The sequence below is a fragment of the Myzus persicae genome, unplaced genomic scaffold (genome assembly GCF_001856785.1).
Source record: "Myzus persicae strain clone G006 unplaced genomic scaffold, MPER_G0061.0, whole genome shotgun sequence".
NCBI classification, from domain to species: domain Eukaryota; kingdom Metazoa; phylum Arthropoda; class Insecta; order Hemiptera; family Aphididae; genus Myzus; species Myzus persicae.
Genome location: NW_019100805.1, coordinates 3,281 through 26,364, shown reverse-complemented (window position 1 = coordinate 26,364; position 23,084 = coordinate 3,281). Strand labels below are relative to the sequence as shown.

The following is a 23,084-nucleotide window of genomic DNA, read 5'->3' as shown; positions in this document are numbered from 1 at the left end:
TTATTTGCCAACCAGTTATAAACTTCATCCTATTAGTAATATTTTCATTTTTATTGTTCTTTACTATTAAATTATTAAAAATAGTTAACATAAATAACAAATGATTATTTTGTTCTTCTGTATTTTTAAATGGTCTATTAAGATTTTTACTACCTCCTTTTTGTTTAGAATTTAATAAATCAAATAGTTGGTCCATATATTCTATGAATTTAATGGTAAATGTAGCTGATTGAGGTAAATGTCCCGATGTTATATGACATTTCATACCTGCTGCCACTGTAGCACTAAATATTTGAGTGGTATATTTCACTTTCATTTTTTGGAAAGGTCCAGGATTTAAATGTATGTCGGTTAATTTTGGGACAAGTCTGTTTATACCTTTATCATTTGAATAAAATATCTAAATATTTTTTTATCGGAAACATTATCATTATAAATACATTTGTGAGTAACAAAAATTATTTCTAGTTGATTTTAGCAGACGAGGAGGGTCAAATATATAGTAATTTTTTTTATTATTTACAGTAAAAAATGGTCGTTCTTTGGAGACATTAACACTTTTTGCAAAAGCATAGAAATTGGAACCTTGATCAGTTGTAAGAACTTAAATATTTAAAAAAGTACTATGCAAACGATTGATAACAGCAAATATTGTATTTTGTAAAGTAAAACCAGTGCAAATATTGTGAACAAAATAATAAGAGATAGGCTGTTCCAAGGAAATTTGAGTCCTCTGATCATAAAACAAAGTGCATGTTTAGCAGGTTCATAGGTTTTTTGATTATACGTTTCGTTAAAACTAACTATAAGATCTTTAGAAATGTTATAGTATAAATTAATTTTTATAGCCATTTCATCAATACATAACACACAATCTTTGGATGCATCGTTCAGGTTATTCGCTTTAAATGTTGGGTATTTAAATAAAATATCATTAAGACCAGAAACAATTTCATACTTTTCGGTAACTCTATGTAAGGTTCTAATAGAAGCCAACTGAGAAATAGTTTTTAAAAACGCATATGCTCGAGGACCAAATAAATAAATAGTAAGAGCTAACTGTTTTACCTCATTGCCGTACCGGTAACCATGCGGATTTTTTTTAGCAATATCTACAAAATTTTTTACCATCATAGATTAGTTAGGTGGAAGATGTGCATCACACACCTCTTTAAAATGATCTACTGAATGGAAAGACTCAACTACTTGATAAAGATAATGTTTCAACCCGTTTTTCTAACGTAGCACACTTAGCTTTTAATAAAGATACTTCAGTCTTCAACTTCTTTTTCCTCGGAGTATTAACAGATAATTTTTGAGTTGTTTGTGAAGAAGTAGAGACTGTACTGCAAGTTGATCCATCAGCTGTTGTTGCAAGTGAGTTTTCATCGATCATTGATGTTGAGATTTCTTGAGTTACTATAAATGCAAATTAAAATTATAAAAATGTCTTGTTACATTATGTACATTGCTATGTATTATTGTATTTAAATAATAAGTACTAACAATGGCAATTTTCAGAAATTGTAGGTGTACTGGTTCTCTGTGGTTGTTCATAATATATAGTCAACTCATTTGGTTTTATAGGAATTGCTGTCAGTTCACAATTAAGGTCTATATTTGTGACATTCAAATAAAAATTAACGATACTCTAAAATATGTGTAATTTTAATCTTTGATATTACATAACACATACTAAACAAAGTTGGCATCGCTAGAGGCAAGAGGCGTGTTTTTCAGGATTACTGTTAATTTTGGGTTCAAAATGAACACTGCAAATTCTAAAATTTCTGTTAATAGATTCAACTGGTGTATTTAGGAGGTCATGTCGTTCACATGCCATGAGCCATTCAATACGCCTACAACAAATCAATACATTTCAATCAACAATATTCATTAATATGAAATTGGTAAATCACTAAAATCAAATCAATTTAATTATTTAAACACTGAAACACTTACCGGTCTTTTATAGAAGGAAAGCGATGATACATATAATTGTTATCATTTTTCATTTAATTTTTGCTGCCTTTTGCAGAACATCTCATTCCTCCCATTGTAAAATAGAAATCCCTAACTAAGATTTTAATCAATAAAAGTAAATTATAGACTAATGCTTCTAAAATTTCAATACGAATTAAAAACGTTAAGTAATCAAATAAAACTTATTCAATATTTTGAATTTTCGTTATTATTTAATATATTAATTCTTACCTTTTAAACTAATAAGAAACTAGAACTCCAAAAAAAATGGCCACGTGGTATTGTTTACATCTGAAAACTGTCCATTCTGATTTCATTTATTCTGTGGTTACATCGGGACTTTCGAGAAATAAAACCACAGATTTATTTATTTATTTATTTATATGTATGAACGGGCTATGAGCCTAATAGTACAACACAATTTGTAGTAATGAATATGAATATTATAACAATAAATAGGTAAACGCCAAACAATACGCCGATTATAAACACATGAAAATAAAACAAAAAATTAAGCAAAGGTAAAAAAAAGTAATAAGTAATAACAGATTAAGTACAAAAAAAAAAATAAAATAATAAAATAAAATAAAACTTTCTAAGAGAAGCATAGGTGCTCGTTACAAATGCGTATCATACGATGGATTGGATTATTTCTACCATAATTGGTGCTGTGGAAAGGAACAAAAAAGGGAGAATTAGACCTTATTAAGCGAGAGGGAACTTTAAAATTAATTAGAGAAAGGAGAGAGGGAGCATCCACAATCAATCAGCTTATGCAAAAATACCAAGTTAGCATCAACTCTTCTATCTGCCAAGGACAAGAGTCCGAGTTTATTCATCACTGGCCAATAATCATGTGGTGGATGTGGAATTTGCAAAATAAATGACGCCGAAGAACAAAAACGCCTCTGGACCCCCTCAATGCAAGAAGAGTCTGCTGCCGTAAAAGCGTCCTGCAGAATGGAAGAATATACTAAGACGTGGTACAAGGGAGCAATATAAAGCTTTGAGAGAACTAGAGAGCCTAAATTCTTTAGAAGTGCATATGACAAAGCCGAACATCTTTAATGCACGACAGAAAACAGCCTCAATATGGTAATGAAAATCGAGATTTGGACATAAAAAAATACCCAAGTCTTTCTTCATATTAACAATATTAATGCTTGACCCGTTTATCAAGTACGTGTAGTGAATAATATTTCTACTACGGGCAAAATACATAGAGTGACATTTACCTACATTGAAGCTTAGTCCCACAGAATTGAACCACAAAACAAGAGGATCTAGCTCTTTCTGGAGGGTTACACGATCAGTTACTGACTCAATTATCCGGAAGATTTTCAAATCGTCAGCAAAAATAAGGAAAATAGAATCAGAGATAACCTGTTTTAGACCATTAACCAATAGAGAAAACAACAAGGGGGATAAGACTGCTTCAGATTTACAACTTAAGACTGATACACTTTGGACATTATCAGATAAATAAGATTTGAACCAAGAAAGAATGGGCTCCCCAAATCCAGCTTCATATAGAACTTCAATTAGTATTTTATAGCCTATACGATCAAACGCTTTGGAGAAATTCGTAAAAATAACGTCCACCTGACTTCGGTTTTCAAAGGCCTCCAATATGAAATTATGAAAAACATAAGATTCATAGTAGCAGAATGACTAGGTTTAAAACCGTATTGTTCATCAACTAAGATAAAATTCACTGATGGCTGAATACTCTTCAGGACAAGCAACTCAAAGATTTTGGCAATATGATTTTGGATAGTTATAGGCCTATAATTGTTTACATCAGTTTTATCACCAGTCTTATATACAGACGTGACTGAGCTAATCTTAAACATAGATGGGACGGTACCCGTGGCGAGGGATATCGACGAAATATCAACTATAAAGGAACCAACCGACTTAGAAGTTTTTAACATAGACAAACCTAGTTTGACATCATTAGTGGTAAAAAAAATTACTTTATAGGTTAAAATGAGAAAAGGAAATATCAGGAGTTTGGCTGGAAGAGGAAGTGGCATAAATGGTACTAAAATAAGAAGAGAAGAGGCTAGAAACTGATTCACGGCCAGAACAAATCTTTTTATCAAAATTAACTGTATATGGGATCCCATCACTGGATTTATTTTTCCGGACAAAGTCTCAAAAAGACCGAGGATTGTTTTTTAGCTTACACTCAGTTTGAGCTATGAACTATTTATAGCAACTTTTGTATTCATATTTATAGCGTGCCCAGAGATTAGAAAACTTGTTATAATCTCTGGGACAACGGGAAACTTTATATTTGGCATGCACCCGTTTTTTAGAAATAACTATAGATTTGAGGTCTTTGGAAAACCACAGTGAAAATTTAGAAGGACTATAACTGACCTCGGGAACAAAATTCAAAACACATAAATGCAGAGCATTAAAACTTCTTAAATCTGTGGATAACATAGAATGCCTTAAAGATCTACCATTTGATTAAAGGAAATTATTATCAACTCCTGCGTCGGGTCAAGTAAAAATTAGTTCTATAGCTAATGGAGAATATATTCATTTTGGTTTGGTTAAAGGGTTAAATCATTTATATAAAATTAATAACGAATTGGGACAACTATCTATTTTTGAACTATGGTTTGACATTGATGGTTTACCTATTGACAAACGAGGAAGTTCATTCTGGCCAATTTTATGTGGTGTTTTATCCTTTTCATACCGTAATAAAACTTCAGATAATATATGTTTTCTAAATGATACAGCTGAAAGAAGACCATATAAGTATTCCTGGTTAGGGACTTGTATCTTGTATTCCTTTGGATTACATGCACTTATGTTGCCTAGATATAATGAAAAAAAATATTAAGATTCTTTATCAGAGGCACCCGTAGTGGTTCTTGTGGTTCAACTCGTTTATCTTATGATCAAATTATATCTGTAAATAGTAGAATAAAAACTATTTAAAAATGGTTGAGTACAGATTTTGCACGCTATCCAACTGATATAAATAATTATAATACATTTAAAGCTACAGAGCTACGACAAATTTTAATATATACTGGCCCTTTTATCTTTCAAAATATTGTAACCATTCCTGTTTATAATAATTTTATGACTTTACATATAGCCATGCGTATCTTAGGATGTCCTAAGACAGTATTTTCACAAAATGATTTTGTGAAAGCTCTAACAAAACATTTTTAAAAACATTCTGTATTATTTATGGGCGAATAAATGTTTCCTACAATATTCATTCAATTATACATCTACCAGACGATGCTAAAAAATATGGTGTTTTGGATTCATTTTCATCATTTCCTTATGAAAACTATTTGCAGCATTTAAAAAGAATTGTTTGACCTGGGCGTGCACCTTTAGTACAATTGTACAATCGCATAAACGAAGAGTATAAAAATTGTACTTCAAATTCTCAACACTATATTAACTACCCTTTTATGGATGGATATCATTGTGAAGAAGCTTTACCCAATAGTATATTTAATGAGTCCGTTGTACAGTACTCTACTATCATAACTGAAAATTATACCATAAGAATTTCAAATAAGAAACGTAGAAGCACAAAAAAGGATAATTGTGTTATAATTTCTAGTAACATAGTATGCACTGTAAAAAATATTTTAAGCATAAATGGTGAAATATTCTTAGTTTGTTCAAGATTTGATGATTTAGTACCTTTATACGACCAACCATGCTCTTCAATATCAGTTGGTTCCATGGAATGCAAAAATATATCCTCAGATTTAAAATTGTATCATTTAAGTGATGTGAAGTATAAAGCATGCTATTTCCCTTCATCTGAAGACATTTTAGAGACATATTTTTTTGTCTGTGTTTGCTTCATGTGTCCAGTTAACTGTGTAATATTTTAATAATTATATTTACGCAGTCAATTAATATATTTTTTCCTTTTAGAATGAATAATTTAAATAAGTTTTATGCCATTCCGGCCTTGAGCAATGGTAATGTTATGACTATATCATGTATTTGATTAGTTCAAGAAAATTATTCACCCATAGTGCAAAATAAAGAATATGAATTATTATTTTTTCCATTACAGAAATCTGTTAAGCAAGCAGAAAAATATGCAGATGTTAAAAAAGATTGGGTAAAATCATGCTGCACGGTTCTCAATATTACAGGTAAAATTAAAACTTATCAATTTTTTAAAATATGTATATTAAATTACTTAGTTTACCTATAATATAAATGTGATTGTTGTTCAAAATGTAAATCAAACTCGAGATCAAACTAAATATTATTTCAATTTTAGATTCTAATTTAAGAGCCCAATATATGGCTACCACAGACAACTTGGGAAAATATACATTTGTTATCGTTGAGTTTTTGGAAGACCAATCAGCGGAAGTTGTTTTATGTAATTGGGTTTTGACTGATGATGTTACACAACAATTTAAATGTCAGTGGCCGGGAAGTAAAAATGCATTGAAATGATCTGTTAAAAAAAAAATCCTACAAATGTATGGTTAACACATTTCTGTATTCCACGAAAATTTTTTGGTAAGTTAATATTTCATTAATATAATTGTTTTAATTCAAAATAATATGAATATATAAGTATTCATAAATTATCCATTTTTATTTATATCATTTAGATTGTAACGTGGTCGGGGAAGACCAGTTAAATAAAAGATATTCAGGGAGGAGTTGTGTATCCTTTGAATATATTTATCCGTAGCTCGGGAGCAGGAATGTTGGGATCTTATAGTTACAAATGAATACAGATTGATTTAAACTGTTATTAAAATATAATTTAATTACATTTAATTTACTTACAACTAATTTATTGGCAGCCCGGAGTTCCTATTCACGTGACGGTGTCTCGAAGAACGGAGAACTGCCGTACCCTTGCATAATATTCGCATTTGGCCGTAGCCTTACAATGGTATCATAGCAGGAGGGGCTCAATATATCTAGTCAGCATATTCTATATATTATGCTTATAAGGTATATAATAATATATTTGTACATGTATATTGTATATATGTAGGCTATACGTATATAGGACATGGGTGACAAAGTATAAGTGACGATGTCACCATCGTTACAAGATGATTACAAAGAAGCAAAAATGAAACTGCCTATTTTTGTATAACCAATTCAACAGAAACAGAAGATGTTAACGTACAACGCGAAAGAAAACATAAGAAGCAGCACTTTGATGAATCCTTTGAAAATGAAGAAAATATTACAGCTGTAGTTCATAAGAAAAAAAACATGCATTTTTCAGATAATCTAATAAATTATTCTTATGAAAGTGACAATCAAAGTCAATCTATGTTTTCAATGCTTATAGATAATGTTCCGGCTCCATCAAGTTATTTATTTTTTAATATTAATATGATGTTTTGGTTTTATGTATAAGTAATATATAATATTTATTCATTAATTTTTAGGTAAATTTAACATAGGTAATTGATTCATGTGTGATGTGTAAATGAAATTCATAACGACACATTGTCTCCAGTTAACTTCAAGTCCATTACATCAGTCATGTGAATTGGAAAATGTAGTTGAAGACAATGGAAACCAAAATTCACAAGCTTGTACAATATTTGAAATAATGAATGTTATACAAAATATTGGTCATGTTTTGATGAAAGGTAAGTTAAAATCATAATTAGTTCAATAAATCATTAATATTTATTTTGTTAATCTATTATGTAAATAATTATGTAATATATATTATTTAACCATGTAAAATGTATTATTTTGTAAATATTTTTTTTATAGTTTCAAATCAAATATCTGCTATTCAAAAAGTTATAGGAATTATGAAGGTTGATTCAATTAAAAACCAAGAACTGTTGACAAATCTTAATGACAACTCGCGTCTACAAAACATTTCAAATATATCAGAAAATGTTATTGATTACTCTAATTTGAAGATTCCCGTGATGACAATTGATGAGTTAAATGCTCTTGAACCAAATTCTGAGCTAAAACGAATCTTAGTAAGTTTAATGATGTACAGCAGGGATGGCAAATAGATGGCACGCGTGAGATTTTCGATGGCACTCGAAAAACTTTCATTTGTCCATATTTATGTATATTAATAATATATATTTCACAACGAGGTATTGTTATCTTATCTTTTTTTTATTTAATAGTATTTAGTACAGAACTACGACGGCTCAGATATCTTATCTTTATTATTATAAAATATAATTTATATGTTGTAATATAGTGGAACACTAGATTACTAGAAGTGTGTGGACAAGTTAATATTACTCGTATATAGGTAATCAGTTCTCGTTCGTGTATTGAGAGAATACATCGTGTGCGAATTTTACGTTATTATATTAATTTTTATTTAAAATGTCACATGCAAAAAAACAAAAATTACAGGATGTTCGAAATTGTATACCATCATGGACAATTGAATATGGTTTTNATATGATTTTATTAAATATGGAGATAAAAGTCGATGCGGTCTGTGCTCTGAAATTATTGTATCTCGGACATCTTCTATCAAACGACATTTTGAAACAAACCACAAAGAAATTTCAGAGTTAAATATTACTGAAAGGAAAGAAGTTATTTCTCAACGCTTGAAGGTAATTGAAAACCAATCTAATTTGTTTGGTAAATTCGTAAAAACTTCTAATAATGTCACTGAAGCAAGTTTTGAAATTTCTCATTTAATTGCCAAACACTCAAAACCATTTTGTGAGGGCGAGTTTTTAAAAACGGTCATGTTAAAAGCTGCTCCTAGTTTATTCCAAGATTTTAATAATAAAGATAAGATACTTCAGAGAATTCAAGAATTACAACTAAGTAGAAATACTATTAAAGAAAGAATTTTAAAAATGACCGTCAATATTTCTGATCAACTTCAGTCTGATATTAATAGTTGTGATTTCTTCTCGATTTGTTTGGACGAAACAACAGATATAAAGTCATCTGCTAGATTAGCAATTTTTGCACGTTTTTCAAATGTGAATGAAATGCGTGAGGAACTTTTAAAATTAGCTAATATACCAGAAAGAACAAGAGGTACAGATGTTTGTGATATTGTGTCGATGAATTAAAAAAACTCAACATAAATTTAAAAAAAATTATTTCTGTTACGACGGATGGAGCACCCAATATGACTGGAGCATCAATAGGTTTTGTTAAGTTATTTGAAAAGCATGTTGGACATCCAATAATTGGATTTCACTGCATCATACACCAGCAAATGTTGTGTTCCAAAGTCGGCACAAGTGATTTAAAAGAATTGTCAGAACAAGTTAATAAAATTATTAATTTTATAGTTGCTCGTGATATGCATAAAAGACAATTTAAAAAAATTTTAAATGATGTTAACTGTGAATATGATACTCTTTTATTGTGCAATAATGTACGCTGGCTAAGCCGGGCTACATCATTAGAACGATTTGTAAATTGTTTGGACGAAATTCGCCTATTTTTACATGATAATAAGACTGAATTTAAAGAACTTTATAATACAGAGTGGCTTGTAAAATTGATGTTTTTCACAGATCTAACATTACATTTGAACACTTTGAATAAAAAGTTACAAGGACGCGGTAAAACAATTGAAGTCATGTTTGGATTAATAAAAGGTTTTGAAATGAAAATAGATATGTTTATTAACGATGTCAAATCTGGAAAATTTCTATACTTTCCAAAAGTGAAAAAAATGTTAGGTGAAGTGGACATTTTTGAACAAAGCAATTGGGATTTTACCAATGAATTTTCAAATATTGTTGGTTTGATTAAAATACAGTTTTCACAAAGGTTTCATGATTTTAAGAAAATTGAAAAATTAATAAAAATTATTAATTATCCCGATTTATTCGATGTGCAAGATTTTAATGAATACTATCTTAATTGGATGGAATTAGAAAATTTAGAAATGCAGTTAATCGATTTGCAAACTAATCCAATTTGGACAAATAAATTTGTGAATATGCGAAAGCGTATCGAAGAATTGGAACGTCATCGAATACACAACGAAGAAACAGATTGCGGCGTTGACAACATAATATTAGAAGTATGGAATAATATTCCAGAAAATTTTTCTTCTGTCAAAAAATTAGCAATTTCATTGTTAACAATTTTTTCTTCAACATATGCTTGCTAAAGTCTTTTTTCTGTATTAAATCATACACATTCAAAGGCTAGGAACAGATTAACGGAGGAAGATTCGGCAGCATGTATTACCTTGCAATCAACATCATATCAACCAGATATAAAAAACCTTTCAACCAATATGAAGCAAAAGATTTCTAACAAACAATAATAATTTAATATTTTTTTCACATTATTTTCATTTTTACATAATTTTCTACATTATAATCATAAATTTTTCATTTATATTTTGTATTTGTATTTTGCTGTGCTAATAAAAATAATTATGGCACGGCTGAAAATTTTTTTTGAATTATGTTATAAATTGGCACGTAGAAAAAAACCTATTTGCCATCCCTGATGTACAGGATTATTTTTCAAACATGCTCCCTCCCATTTTTTCCTTTAATTGTGATTTTATTAAAATTCTTCATATTTGTTATACTATTTAAGAAGTGTTGTGACAGCACAAACTTATATTTTTCAAATGAAAACACCTTTTTTTTCAAAATGTTAGTAGTATTTATTTGTATATTCACAGTTAGTTTTTCCACGGTAATTTTTTTTTGTTCAAGTGGGAATGTTTCCCTTAAACGACTCAGAATTACCGTACCACACAATACGGTGATTTGACACTCAGTGTCCACCTATTTACGGCTCACACGAAAAAATTTACCGTGTACACAAAACTATATTTTTCTATTCACGTTGGTTACACTGTTTTTTTGAATTTGATAAGCAACTTATTAATTACGAAATAATATGTTTTTTTATATCTGAATTTTTTTAAGTTACTCGTTTATTTTTATTATTCAGTAATTAATGATTTGTTGTTTAGAGAAGTTGTGTTTTCTTACATTGCAGATACAACCCAAACTGTATTTATGTATTATCACTGCTGGGCAAGATACCTAAAAAAATGTATCTAAATACAAGATACAAGATACATTTATAACTAGTATCTAAATACAAGATACAAGATACTATAATATTTTTTAAAGATACTAGATACAAGATACATGTATCTGAGATACCCATAAGATACAAGATACTTAATATATTTATTTATTTTTATTAATTTCTTAATTTACCTTGGATTATCATATATAATTTATATAGTATTATAGCTTATATGTGTATAATAATACGGTATGCATTGATCATTAACAATAAAATTTCAAATAACATTAGATACGCTTAAAATAATAATACTAATAATAGACAAAAAGATTTACAGTCTATAAAAAAAATTACGTATACAATAAGAAAACGTTATAAAAAAAAATAAATATATTTATAAATTAGCAATGTTTACTTCTTATTTATTAAATGTTTAAAGTGTAGGTGATTCATATAAATATTTAATTATATTATTTATATCCCATGTTTTGAAATAAATTCCTGGTTACCTTTTAAAGAGACTAATTTTTTGAAAATATCATCTGACATACTAGATCTACATGGAGAATGAATAAGCCCAAGAAAAGAAAATAGTCGTTCAACAGCTGCTGAAGAGGTTAGGCTTGTATTATATTTTATAAATATTTTTTTTATTTTTGGATAATTATCTAAACAACTAAGTGATTTATTTTTATCATTTAAAAAACTTATAAATTCAAGCTCGTTACTTGATTGTTGTCTGAATTGGTATTTTTTTATCAAGATTAAAATCATATAATACTTTTCCATCCACTTCGTGTCAAAATAAATATACATTATCTGAATCTGGTTTCAGATATACAGGAGTAGGAGATATAGTTGAATGTTTTTTCTGTGGACCTGTTTTACAAAAATGGACAAATGATAACATACCGTGGGTTGAACATGCAAAATGGAATCCTTAATGTATATTTGTTTTACTATGTAAGGGAAATGAAAAAATGTAAAAAACGAATATGTAAAAGCAGGTCATGTTTGTGATTGTAATCAGTCTAAATCATATGATACCACTTGTTAGTTTACATGCATTAATCATATTTAAAAATTTTGTGCACGCATTACGAAATAAATATTGAATGTATAGACTTAAATGTGTTAGTATTTCATTTTATATCTTGTGAACTTGTTGTCTAGTGAAATAACTCATCATGTTTTAATTTAATATACTAGGTTTAAAATGTAGTTTACAAGCTCAACGGATCAGGTAAGTATATTAACCCCCCCCCCTCTTATTTCTGATTTCATTTGATTTCACGTTCACATTAGTTTTTTATACTAATTTTAATATAATCAGATTAATATAATATAACAGAACTTGATCAAGTTATAACCTCAGTTTTCAAATATGTGTTGTAACGATCATATTATAAACGTTAATGACATCCGTGATTCATGTTTTGTTAAGTTGTTATATTTATTTTTATACGTTTTAAGAAATACTCAGCAGAAATCGTCTATATCAAAAAGAACACGTCGCAATACTATATGATTCCAGTTGTTGTTTCAAAGTCAGTATTCGATATCAGACCTTTTAGCAAGAAAAGTGTAACAGTCGGATTGATGGTTAATAAAATGATTTCTGTTATTATAATACTACAATGTAATTTTACTAAAAAAAAGATAAGTCTGGATTTGCTACAGTGGTACACACTAATGTGTGATACCAATTATAGTTCAATAACTAATAATCTACATACTAAATTTATTGATGGGCGATCTGAATCGATCTTTTAAAAGATTGATCTTTTTCATGCGATTAATCGATTTTTTGGATCGATCTCCTGGACCCCGATATTTTAAAAGATCGATTCATTTTTGTGAAGATCGAATGTTATGTTTGGATAATAGAACTATAAAAGTGTGGCCACCACAATCTCCGTTAAGGTCCCCACACACTGCCGCGGTGGATCTGGCGGCAAAATAACGACGTAAGTTTCCCCAGCCCCCCACATATCAATTTTCCCAACATTGAGTACGTCATTTGTTTGTATTTGTTTGACCAAACTCAGAATTTGTTTGACATCGGATACCCCGGAAAATACGATTTTCAGTGCGGGGGACTGAGGAAACGTTTCCCCAGCCCCCCGCATAAGAAATAATGGACTTTCAGCGAATTTTCAGCGAATTCATGAACTGGAAACTATAAATACAAATGCAAATAAATCTATTTAATTGTTTCTTGACATTATGATATACATTATAGGTAATAGGTATTATTGCATAATATTATAATAAAATTGTATAATATACAATGATCTGTTACATAAAAATTAAGCTTTAAAAATTGTTTTCAATAGGTACTCCAAGTTCTCCAGATATACAGCTATTCCCGACAAGATTACCTTCAAATATATTATCTAACAGTTGTCAAAGCACTATCACTGCTGTAAAAAAAAAATTAAATTTCAATAAAACAAGTAAGTCTCCGAGTCCAATGTCTACACCTGATAAGACAACAAAAATAACTGGTAATAAATTATATTATACTTGTCTTAATAATACTACGTGTTGTTCTACCTGACTTATTATCTAAGCTACTACTTCTCGTTAGAATAGGTTTCTCTTTTTTAGTTTTTACTTTAGTTTTATCTGGACTGTCGAAATTTATTAACCTATGTGTAACGTTTAATATTTCTTTTTCAAGATTAGATTTATCTTTTTCTGTGTTATACGATGGATTATCTAATTCCAAAGGAGATGTATCTTTTTCTTTATTGTCCATAAAATGCCTTTAATATTCATTCAATACACCCTTCATTACTTCAATTAATAATTCTCAATATATGTATATATACCCTTTAATAATATTCAATAATAATTCTCGTAATAATCTCAATATACTTCAATAATAATTCTCAATAATAAACCTCATAATAATAATCTCAATAAATACTCTTTAATAATAATCTTATAATAACAATAACTCTCAATAGTTAAATCTTCAATAATAATAATCTCAATAGGCTTCAAAAATAATCTTCATAGTTTCAATAATAATCTCAATGACTTCAATAATAATCTCAATATAATAACTTCAATAACTTCAATAATAATCTTCAATAACTTCAATAATAACTTCAATGGGTTTTAATAATTGACTGAATGGGCTTTTATATATGTTCTACTCTAACACCTACACTACTATTTATACTTGATTACCTTAAATAAATTCCATACGCCTCTATTGTACATACGTCTATGTAACAATATTTAATAAATTATTCACTTACAATAAAGCGGTATTTGCTGATGACCATGTTCCTTTTGAAATTGCTGCACTAGTTTTGCTTGGAACCTTCCTTCGGAGTTGCTGATGAAGAAGAGTGATCAATTCCTCTTGTCAACGATGGACCTTTGATGGTTTTGCCTCCTTGAAAATCCTACCGACTGCGCCAGAAATGTTGTGTGCGTAATCTCAAAGGCTCCAAAAGCCGTAAGCTTTAGAGACAAATCAACAAGTACCAAATTGAACTATAGAATTATGTTTATTTAGCAGAAAATATAGTAATAGTATAATAACGTGTGCGCGTGTGACGATAAGTTGCTCAGGTCTCCGTGGCTATGATACATCTGCCCAGGCTGTCCCACGGGCTCCCTTATAAGTGATGGCGGTTCCTTTGATGTAGCGGCGCGTGCAACTTGTATGTGTGTGTGTTTCGGTTGTTGTTGCTAATTCTTAGATTAGCGATTAGCGATTCTTAGAATTGCGAATCGTGTCCACGATTTCTAGTCGTGTACCTGTCCAGTGTTTTATTACATGGATAGGTGTAGATAGTACATATTCATCATTATAATATTTAATTAATATTTAATCATTATAATATTTTAATTACATATACGGAGTTCAAGACCGTAATAACGTTAAGGTCAATATATTCTATATTAATTATAGCGAATAGGGTGCCTAGAGCGTCAAGGCCCGCAACAATTGAATGCATTTTTTTAGCTCGGTTAAATGAATGACCAAATGTGGTTTATCTTTAGCTATATTTAAAACATCCGAAAATGATGATACATTTAAGCCTTGGCCTTTAATTATATCATGAAACATGTCTCTGTGCAGTTTTAGTTTATCAATATTTAAATCATCCTTATAAAATTCGCAAATTAATTGTGGTGATATACTTGGATCAATAAAAAACATTTCAACATCACTCAAAAAAATTCGAACTTCAGAATTAAATCTTAGTTGTAAACCAGATAGTATATGGTCAATAATTTCTTTATATATTTGGTTATATTTACTTTCAGGTGTAAATAAAAAGGACTCGGTTGTACCGTTATCATATTTAAGAGGCATTTTTCGTTTTCTAGATTCTTTCGGTAGATCTAACTTTAAATCTGACCATTCGTTTTTTGCAGATTCCCATAAAATATTAAATACATCTCTCATATTTGAAATAATATCTTCCAAAGTGTTCAAAATTTGTACGGAAAGCTTAAAATATAAAGACTTTGTAATATTGTATTTGTTGTTTCCATATGTTTAAAAATACTAATTACTATTTTAAGCATAATATAAGTATCTGAGGATTTTAATTGTTTTAAAAAATCCGACAAAAATGTCAATAGTTCATTGTAGTTATCCATAACAGATAACAAAGAAGAATATCGTAACGTCCACCTGGTTGGACAAAATGGTCTTAGAGCAGTCATGTTCTCTTCTGTTTGTAACATTTTGAACCAAGATAGCCTCTTGGGTGATTGTTTGATAAATGTAATTAATTCTCTTATAAAATTTAGTAAATCTCTAGCTTTTTCTACATTTCGCATACTATCTTGGGTAACAAGATTTAAAGAATGAGCTTGACAGTGAACAAATAATGCTTTGGGTTCAATTTCTTTAGTTTTAGCTTGCATTCCTTTGTGAATCCCAGAAACATTGCTAGCGCCGTCAAAACATTGTCCTCTAATATTATGAATATTCAACTCTAATCTACACAGAATATCTTTTAAAATATTGAAAAGAGTATTAGAATCAGTTTTAGGTGTTTCATAAAATCCTATAAAATATTCTTCTATTTCAAATGATTCTTTGTCCACTGTTCTTAAACAAAATGAAATGTTCTTTTACTGTAATGTCACTGTCACTGGTTTCGTCTAATAAAATAGCATAGAATGTATTCTCTTTTATTTTTTTAATAATGTTTCTAATGACTTCTCTTGAAAGTATACTAAGAATTTCATTTGTTATATCATGGGAAATCCATTTATAAGTAGTTCTACCTAACCAGTTTTGTAATTCAGTCGAATCTTCCGATCGAAGTTTTAATAACTGATTGAAATTTGTAGATTCGTCAGTATGCCCTCTTATTGCTACGGCTTGTTTTGCCAAAAAAACTATAGAAGATAATATTTTATCAAAAGCAAATCTTGATTCTTCCATAGATTTTTTATGACTATCCGAAATTTGAGCAAATACATTAGCATTTGTTTTAATAAAAGAATTTTTAACGATATTTGTTTTGTGCAATTCTGAACGTTCATGCATATTAAACCTTTCCACCGCTTTTTTCCAATTATTAAAGCCTTCCGAGATAAATACAGAAACATTATTGTTGCTATTACTACTCATAGATTTACATAATTTGCAAAAAGCTTTATCATTAATTTGATCATGTTCTAATCAGTCATATTTGTTTAACCAAGATGTTAAAAATGTTCTTTTTTTTTGTTTTGAAAAATCTGATGTACTAGATGTAGATAAATTATTTTCAGATTGAATTTGATTATCATAATTTACATTAACGCTTGACGTTGAACTATTATTATTAGAATTGATTTGTTTGTTAATTAAGTTTGAATTAAGTTCGATATTTTTTTTTTGTATATATTTCCACATAGACATAATTGTTATTTGTTGAAGAATTACTTTTATTATTATTTTTAATGCACAAAAGTTTAAAAAAAATATAATTAAAAAATTGAATATTAAAATTTATTTTAAAATCTGATTTCACTATTATTATTGCTGTACTGAAATACCATTATTTTGTAAACGGGAAAATAAATAAGAAACAAGAAACTTTTCAAATATTTGTCTAAAAAATGTTTTCATGAAATAATATGCGCTAATAACTCTTAACAAATCGACTATATGCCAAATATGACTTAACATCCAAAACATGCAAAAACATGCACTATTAAACTTTATATTATTGTTACAACTGTTATGAAACGGATTTGTATCTCAGATAGCATGTTTTTCTGTGTAGCAGAAAAAACATGCGGATGCATGAACTTACGAGCCCTGATGATAATCTTCGAATAGTACACTTCGTAGGAACAGTAATTAATAATAATAAAATAATCGAATAGATATTAGATATTATACTATAGAATAATCAAAAACCAATACAAAAAAGGAGATACTATGGATCACTATGCTGCGGTCTATTTGCCTACTGTATCGCCGCAATGAATTTCTGTCTGGTCGACTACGTGTCGACGCGTTGGTGATTAGATACATGACGTATATCATTGTAGAAACTATAAATATATTTGTTTATAATTTATAAATAATATTATTTGAATTGAACATTTTTAGTTTATATACTATAATGCTAATAAAATCAGTTCTGTCTCTGTATTTCGGGAAAAATTGAAATGACAGATGTATTTTTAGACAAAATATAAAACCAAATAGTAGTGAGCGTCGAGCGTTCTATAGTATTTATAGATCATATTTAGGTAATATACAAATATACAATCGTCGATGTTCTAATGAATATTTTCATGTTATAATCTGGTATTTTAACCAAGTAATTATTATTGTACACAACGGGGCACGGGGGCGACACAATACTTTTGCCCCCGTTAAATTAATGTACGGGGGCGATCGCCCCCTTTGCCCCCGTGGAGTCGGCGCCTATGCATCTAGCTACAACTTTTCTTACATACCAAATCTTTGTCTTGCACAAGTAACCTAAATATCTTAACTTCTAAACTTAAATTATATTTTAAGTTCCAAGTATATCTAAAGTACTTCATTACGTCCATTTCATCTTACCACACTCCCAATAGTATGAACTTATGAAACTCTGTCCTTACTAATAGGTATTGAATATTACTTTAACAATTAAAAGTATCAACAACTTGATTTGGATTTTAAAAATACAATTTATTTACTATATAAACCTTGATAGGTAGTTAAAAAAAAAATGTATAATGTTAACATTTAGTGGCCGACCTGGCTGAACACTTGAAAAAAAATATTTGCCAAAAATCAGTTAGTTATTAATATCATTTGTTGTGGTCATCTTCAGTCTTTCGCTCGCTTTTGAAAGCCATATACTTGCGGCAACTTCAATGTCCTTGATCGAAGTTTGATTAAATTTAGAAGAAGACTGTATTGCTTCTAAAATAAATAAATTAATACAATTATAAATAATTTCTAAATAATACTAATAGGTATCATGCATATTATTAACAATCCCAGTTACGATTACATTATTGAAATTTAGGTATCAATTAATCATTATAAAATTTAAAAAAATAATATCATCTGTGTTTAGCTAGAGCTATTTTATTTTTAAAAAAAGATATTAGTGTTTAAATTTTTTAGTTAGTTTATAGTTAACCCTTATTATAATAATTTTCTTAAAAATAAAATATTACAAAAAGATAATGTTTATTCTCTATCATTGTAATATAATAAATATTATAATAACCTAATTCAATAATATTCAGAGTCGCTTTAGTTTTCAAGCTTACTATACAGTTAATACAAATTTTAATTTCTTACTTGTAAGCAAAGAAGACAAAATTGTTTTGTTGAAAGGTATTATTTTTCCTTTGTGCCCTGTGTAGCTATATATGATTTGGCATACTCATCAGTGATGATTTTTTTCAATATACGCCTTACTGCTTGTTTATAGTTATGGCCACCAATTTTTGATAACATATTTACCTAAAAAGTACATATTTAACTTATAGAATCAAAGAAACGATATAATATCTACAATTAGGTATAATTATATATACAACAGACCACACAAATAAATAACTATACAGTATGTTTATTTACTAATTATTGCAATTACTTACAGTTTGATTATATAAAGTGTTGTCGTCTGTTAAAGCTTCTTTAAAAATATTTAATTCATCGTTAGTTGATATGGGGAGCATTTCATTTTTTTTCAAATTGTTGGTTAGTTGATTGTGGTGGAACCATCAGAGTTCTTTGATTATCTTGGATGTTACTGTCTATCAACATTATGGTGTGCAAGTACTCTCTTTGTTCCCTTTCCCTATAGCGTTTAATGTTACTAGTTGTCTGATTGTTTGTTTTTGAACTTCTATATACATTAAACCAATAATGTAATAAAATTAAAAATAAATAATAATATGATCAAATCTGAAATACATATTGCTTGTTTAATTATAAACACATATGATGGTAAAATAAACCAATTTGGTTTTTTTTTTGTTTTATAAATTTTATTGTAAATAAATTGATGGAATTTAGAATTTAAAAAATTATTTTATTCAATTGATTTTTGTAAATAAGAGTTCTTATCCTCGAGTATGAAAATATTAACTTTATGTAAATATTAAATAAAAGTATCACTGTTAAGAGGACGTGATACCCGCATGTGTTGTCTCCGTCTTACAAGTGCGTACCATAGCAAATTTTACGCTCAGCAGAACACTTGTAGCTCCGTTAGTTTAAAAATTAGTGCGAATTAACCTCTTATAAAATCTAAAGGTAAGATTGTTATCTAGTTCCTGTATTGTGTGTGTGTGTAAGACAGAGACTCACTCATAGCGGGGACGACGTCCCCATAAGATATACTTATAATGAACCACAATTACAATTTAAATAAAGCTTACCATTTGGATCTTCAGCAGCATCATTGGAGTTTTCCATGTTTAAACCTATAAAAACGGTACATTTGTAAAATTATATTACAGAACTGCAATAATTAAAACAAATTTATATTATAAATGTACAAATTGTAGTTAGGGTAATGTATACAATTATTGGCACCTTAAACAAAAATTGTGTTTCAAAACATTTTATCATTAACTTATTTGTGATTGGTATCTTTGTAACCTCTTTGATAATAATCAAAATATTGTAATCTATCATAATTTGCTATCAGAATTTAAATCCATTTAATATTTATATATGTTTTTAATACCTTTATATAAAATGACCAAAAGTTTCAGTTATTGGCACTATAATTCAGTTATTGATTTCTAAATTTCAGTTATTGGCACCCTCTTTAAATTGTTTATTTAATTTAGTTAATGAGGTATATTATCTAGGTAGGTAGGTACATGCTTATTAGTATATAATAATAAAAATATACTTGAAAGGTATATTTACCTATTATAATTTAAAATTATATTTAAAAAAGAATAATTCCACAAAATGTGAAGCTAAAGGTGTACCTTCTAAATCCAAATTTAATAACAAATAAATTAATTTAACACATTTTATAATTATTATTGTAAGGTAGCTATTTAAATTAATTGCATATTATACTTAATAGCACATTATATCAGAATACTATTGTTTTGAAACATTTACAATGTATTTTTTTTTTTAATGATATGTACCTATGCATAATAATAAAATTGAAAAATAAATTCAATCACAATTTTTTTTTTAATAATATAATAATAAAAACAGTAACATAAAATCAATCAGTTTCTTTTTTTGTAATAATAACATAATATGTATATCCCTACGTCAGTGAATAAAAATAATTAAAGAAACAATAACAAATTCTTAGTTATAAACAATATTAAGTACCTACCTAACATCAATTTAAAATGAGATAAAAATAAATACTTGAATGTCATAAATGCAGTTTAAAATAATAATCTAAATCTTCAGTCTTTTAGTTTTCATTATTGACTTAGATCTTTTTGACACGCATTACAAATAAATTAAACTGTTTCTTTTAAACCTAGATCACAGTATTCTGAAGAGCTTAAACATTTTAAACGGTATCTGTGTGAACAAATCTCACACTCAATGCCAGTATAAGAAATAGTTATAATGTCATTACGTTTTAAACAATTTCCTTCAGTCTTATAAAAATTCTTTATACATATTTATCTTTCCAATACTATCTTGATTTTTTTCTAAATCAGGCAAATTATCTATTTCATTATTTGGATAAATTTCAATATGGTCTTCATGTTTCTTTTCAGTTTTATTTTTTATCAACTTGTACAATTTGTATAATGCTTCAGATTCTTTAGACAGAGTGGTTGTTTTTGAAGTATGGTCAATATTACTGAATTTTGTTATAATTTCAGAACCAACAACATCACAAAATGCATTTAGGTCCAAAATTTCATTTGGTAAATTATTTGTAAAATCAACTGGTTCAACTAAAGCCTGATCTTTACCAAGACATTTATTAAAATTAATATTGTTAGGATTCCACGGAAAAGACCACATGCTTTAAACCCGTTTTTTAAAATATCTGGATTTATAGTTTCGTTAATTACTTTTTCTAGTATTGGAGCAAAATCTTTTTTAAGGTTAGTTTACTGCAGTAGTTATAGAATTTTTTTTCGCCATTCAAAAACTCCACTTTTCCAACCCTCTTTTAGAGGACGGAATGCAGCAACGTCGGCTGGTTGTAGAATTCTTGTTGAATTTGGATATAGGGAAATTAATATTATTTTGAAGTCTGTACATAGTTTACTAAGCTCATAAGTAAGATGACCTTTGGATCCATCGACAAATAAAATCACTGGTAATTTTATATTATTTAGTTACAAAAATGGATGAAATATATTTGCAACAAATTCGTAAAAAGTTTCAGATTTCATCCAACCACTTTCAGAATGTCCAATGCCCCAGTAAGGAGGTACTGAATTTACAATATCCTGAGGTATTCTTTTATAGTTGAATACAACCATTGGATGACACATAACTCCTGCAGCACTAAAAGTGAACATTACAGTTAAATTTTCTTTTGCATTCCAAACAGCAACTTCATACACGTCCTTAGAACCCTTGGGAGCCAATACTGTTTTTGTTTTTAGACATAAAGAAAACCCGGTTTCATCACCGTTAAATTCTCTTGAAGGGTCATTTAAAATGTCACATAAGTTTTCTTCTTCCAAATATTGGTAAATATCATCAAACCATTTTCTGATATCCTTTTCGCTTATACCCACACTTGCTGCAGTCACATGTTCACTTGTTCGGGTAGATAATTTTGGATTACGGCGCATGAATGCTTTATACCAACCAATACCTATAGTAGAATTCATTTTGTATAAAATAATTAAAAACTATTTTTATTGGTAGGTACTACCTTAACCTAAACCTATTATAATATGCAATTATTAACAATTATAAAATAAACATCAGTAAATAATTATTAAAGATACCACAAACTCAAATTAATAAGTAGTTAAATCCACAATTATTTATTTTATTATAAATTGTTTTCTTAGGGTTATAATTTTATTATCTTATAATATTAGATTGAAATAAATTACCTGGATAATTATTTAAGAAGGGACTTGAACGTTGATTCTTGTCTAAAAATTGTTTTACACTTAGTTGAAGATCCTCTTTTCGTTGGGGAAATCCTTTTCTACAGCTTTGTAGTATCCACTTTTCAAGTACCGTTTCTTCTTCACTAGACAGTACGGTTGCAGGTCCACAAGTAATTTTACAATTAGGATTTTTTAGCCTGTGCTGTAATGTTGACCTAGATACTTTAAACTTTGCTGCAGCAGATTTTTTAGACAGACTTTCATTAAGAACTGCATTTATTGCACTTTCCAAATTGGCATTTGAAAAATTCTCTCTTTTTCTTGGCATTTTTACTAGAAAAAAAATGTTCAAAAAATATTAAATAAACAATTTATAATTTAAAAATGGTTTTTAAAAATTAATATTAATTTTAATTTTAATAAAATAATAACTAAATAACATTTTAATAGATGTGTCAATAAATTAAATACTAATATTATTGAAAATATCAATTATTGGCGCCCCATGCCAATAACTAAAATTTAACAATTATAATAATCAGTTATTGGCATACCATAATAAATAATAACAAAAAAAATGT

At 28.4% G+C, this 23,084-nt stretch overlaps 3 protein-coding genes and 1 pseudogene across 3 annotated transcripts; 2 read left to right on the top strand and 2 right to left on the bottom strand.

Moving 5' to 3' along the window:
• The first annotated feature begins 5,965 nt into the window (after positions 1-5,965).
• Positions 5,966-9,047, top strand: LOC111026201 (annotated as a pseudogene).
• Positions 9,048-9,106: 59 nt separating this feature from the next.
• Positions 9,107-10,105, top strand: LOC111026200 (general transcription factor II-I repeat domain-containing protein 2-like). Its single transcript, XM_022304226.1, has one exon. It carries the CDS (start codon positions 9,107-9,109, stop codon positions 10,103-10,105), a length of 999 nt encoding a protein of 332 aa, XP_022159918.1.
• A 4,830-nt stretch (positions 10,106-14,935) lies between these two features.
• Positions 14,936-19,900, bottom strand: LOC111026199 (zinc finger MYM-type protein 1-like). The gene is made up of 5 exons (XM_022304225.1): positions 19,864-19,900; positions 18,326-18,388; positions 16,258-16,653; positions 15,625-16,073; positions 14,936-15,469 (listed from the first exon to the last, which is right to left on the bottom strand). Exons 1-5 carry the CDS (start codon positions 19,898-19,900, stop codon positions 14,936-14,938), a joined length of 1,479 nt encoding a protein of 492 aa, XP_022159917.1.
• Positions 19,901-21,768: 1,868 nt separating this feature from the next.
• LOC111026198 lies at positions 21,769-22,831 on the bottom strand. Its single transcript, XM_022304224.1, has 2 exons — positions 22,504-22,831; positions 21,769-22,256 (listed from the first exon to the last, which is right to left on the bottom strand). The coding sequence occupies exons 1-2, from the start codon at positions 22,829-22,831 to the stop codon at positions 21,769-21,771; spliced, it is 816 nt and encodes a 271-aa protein (XP_022159916.1).
• Positions 22,832-23,084: the final 253 nt, after the last annotated feature.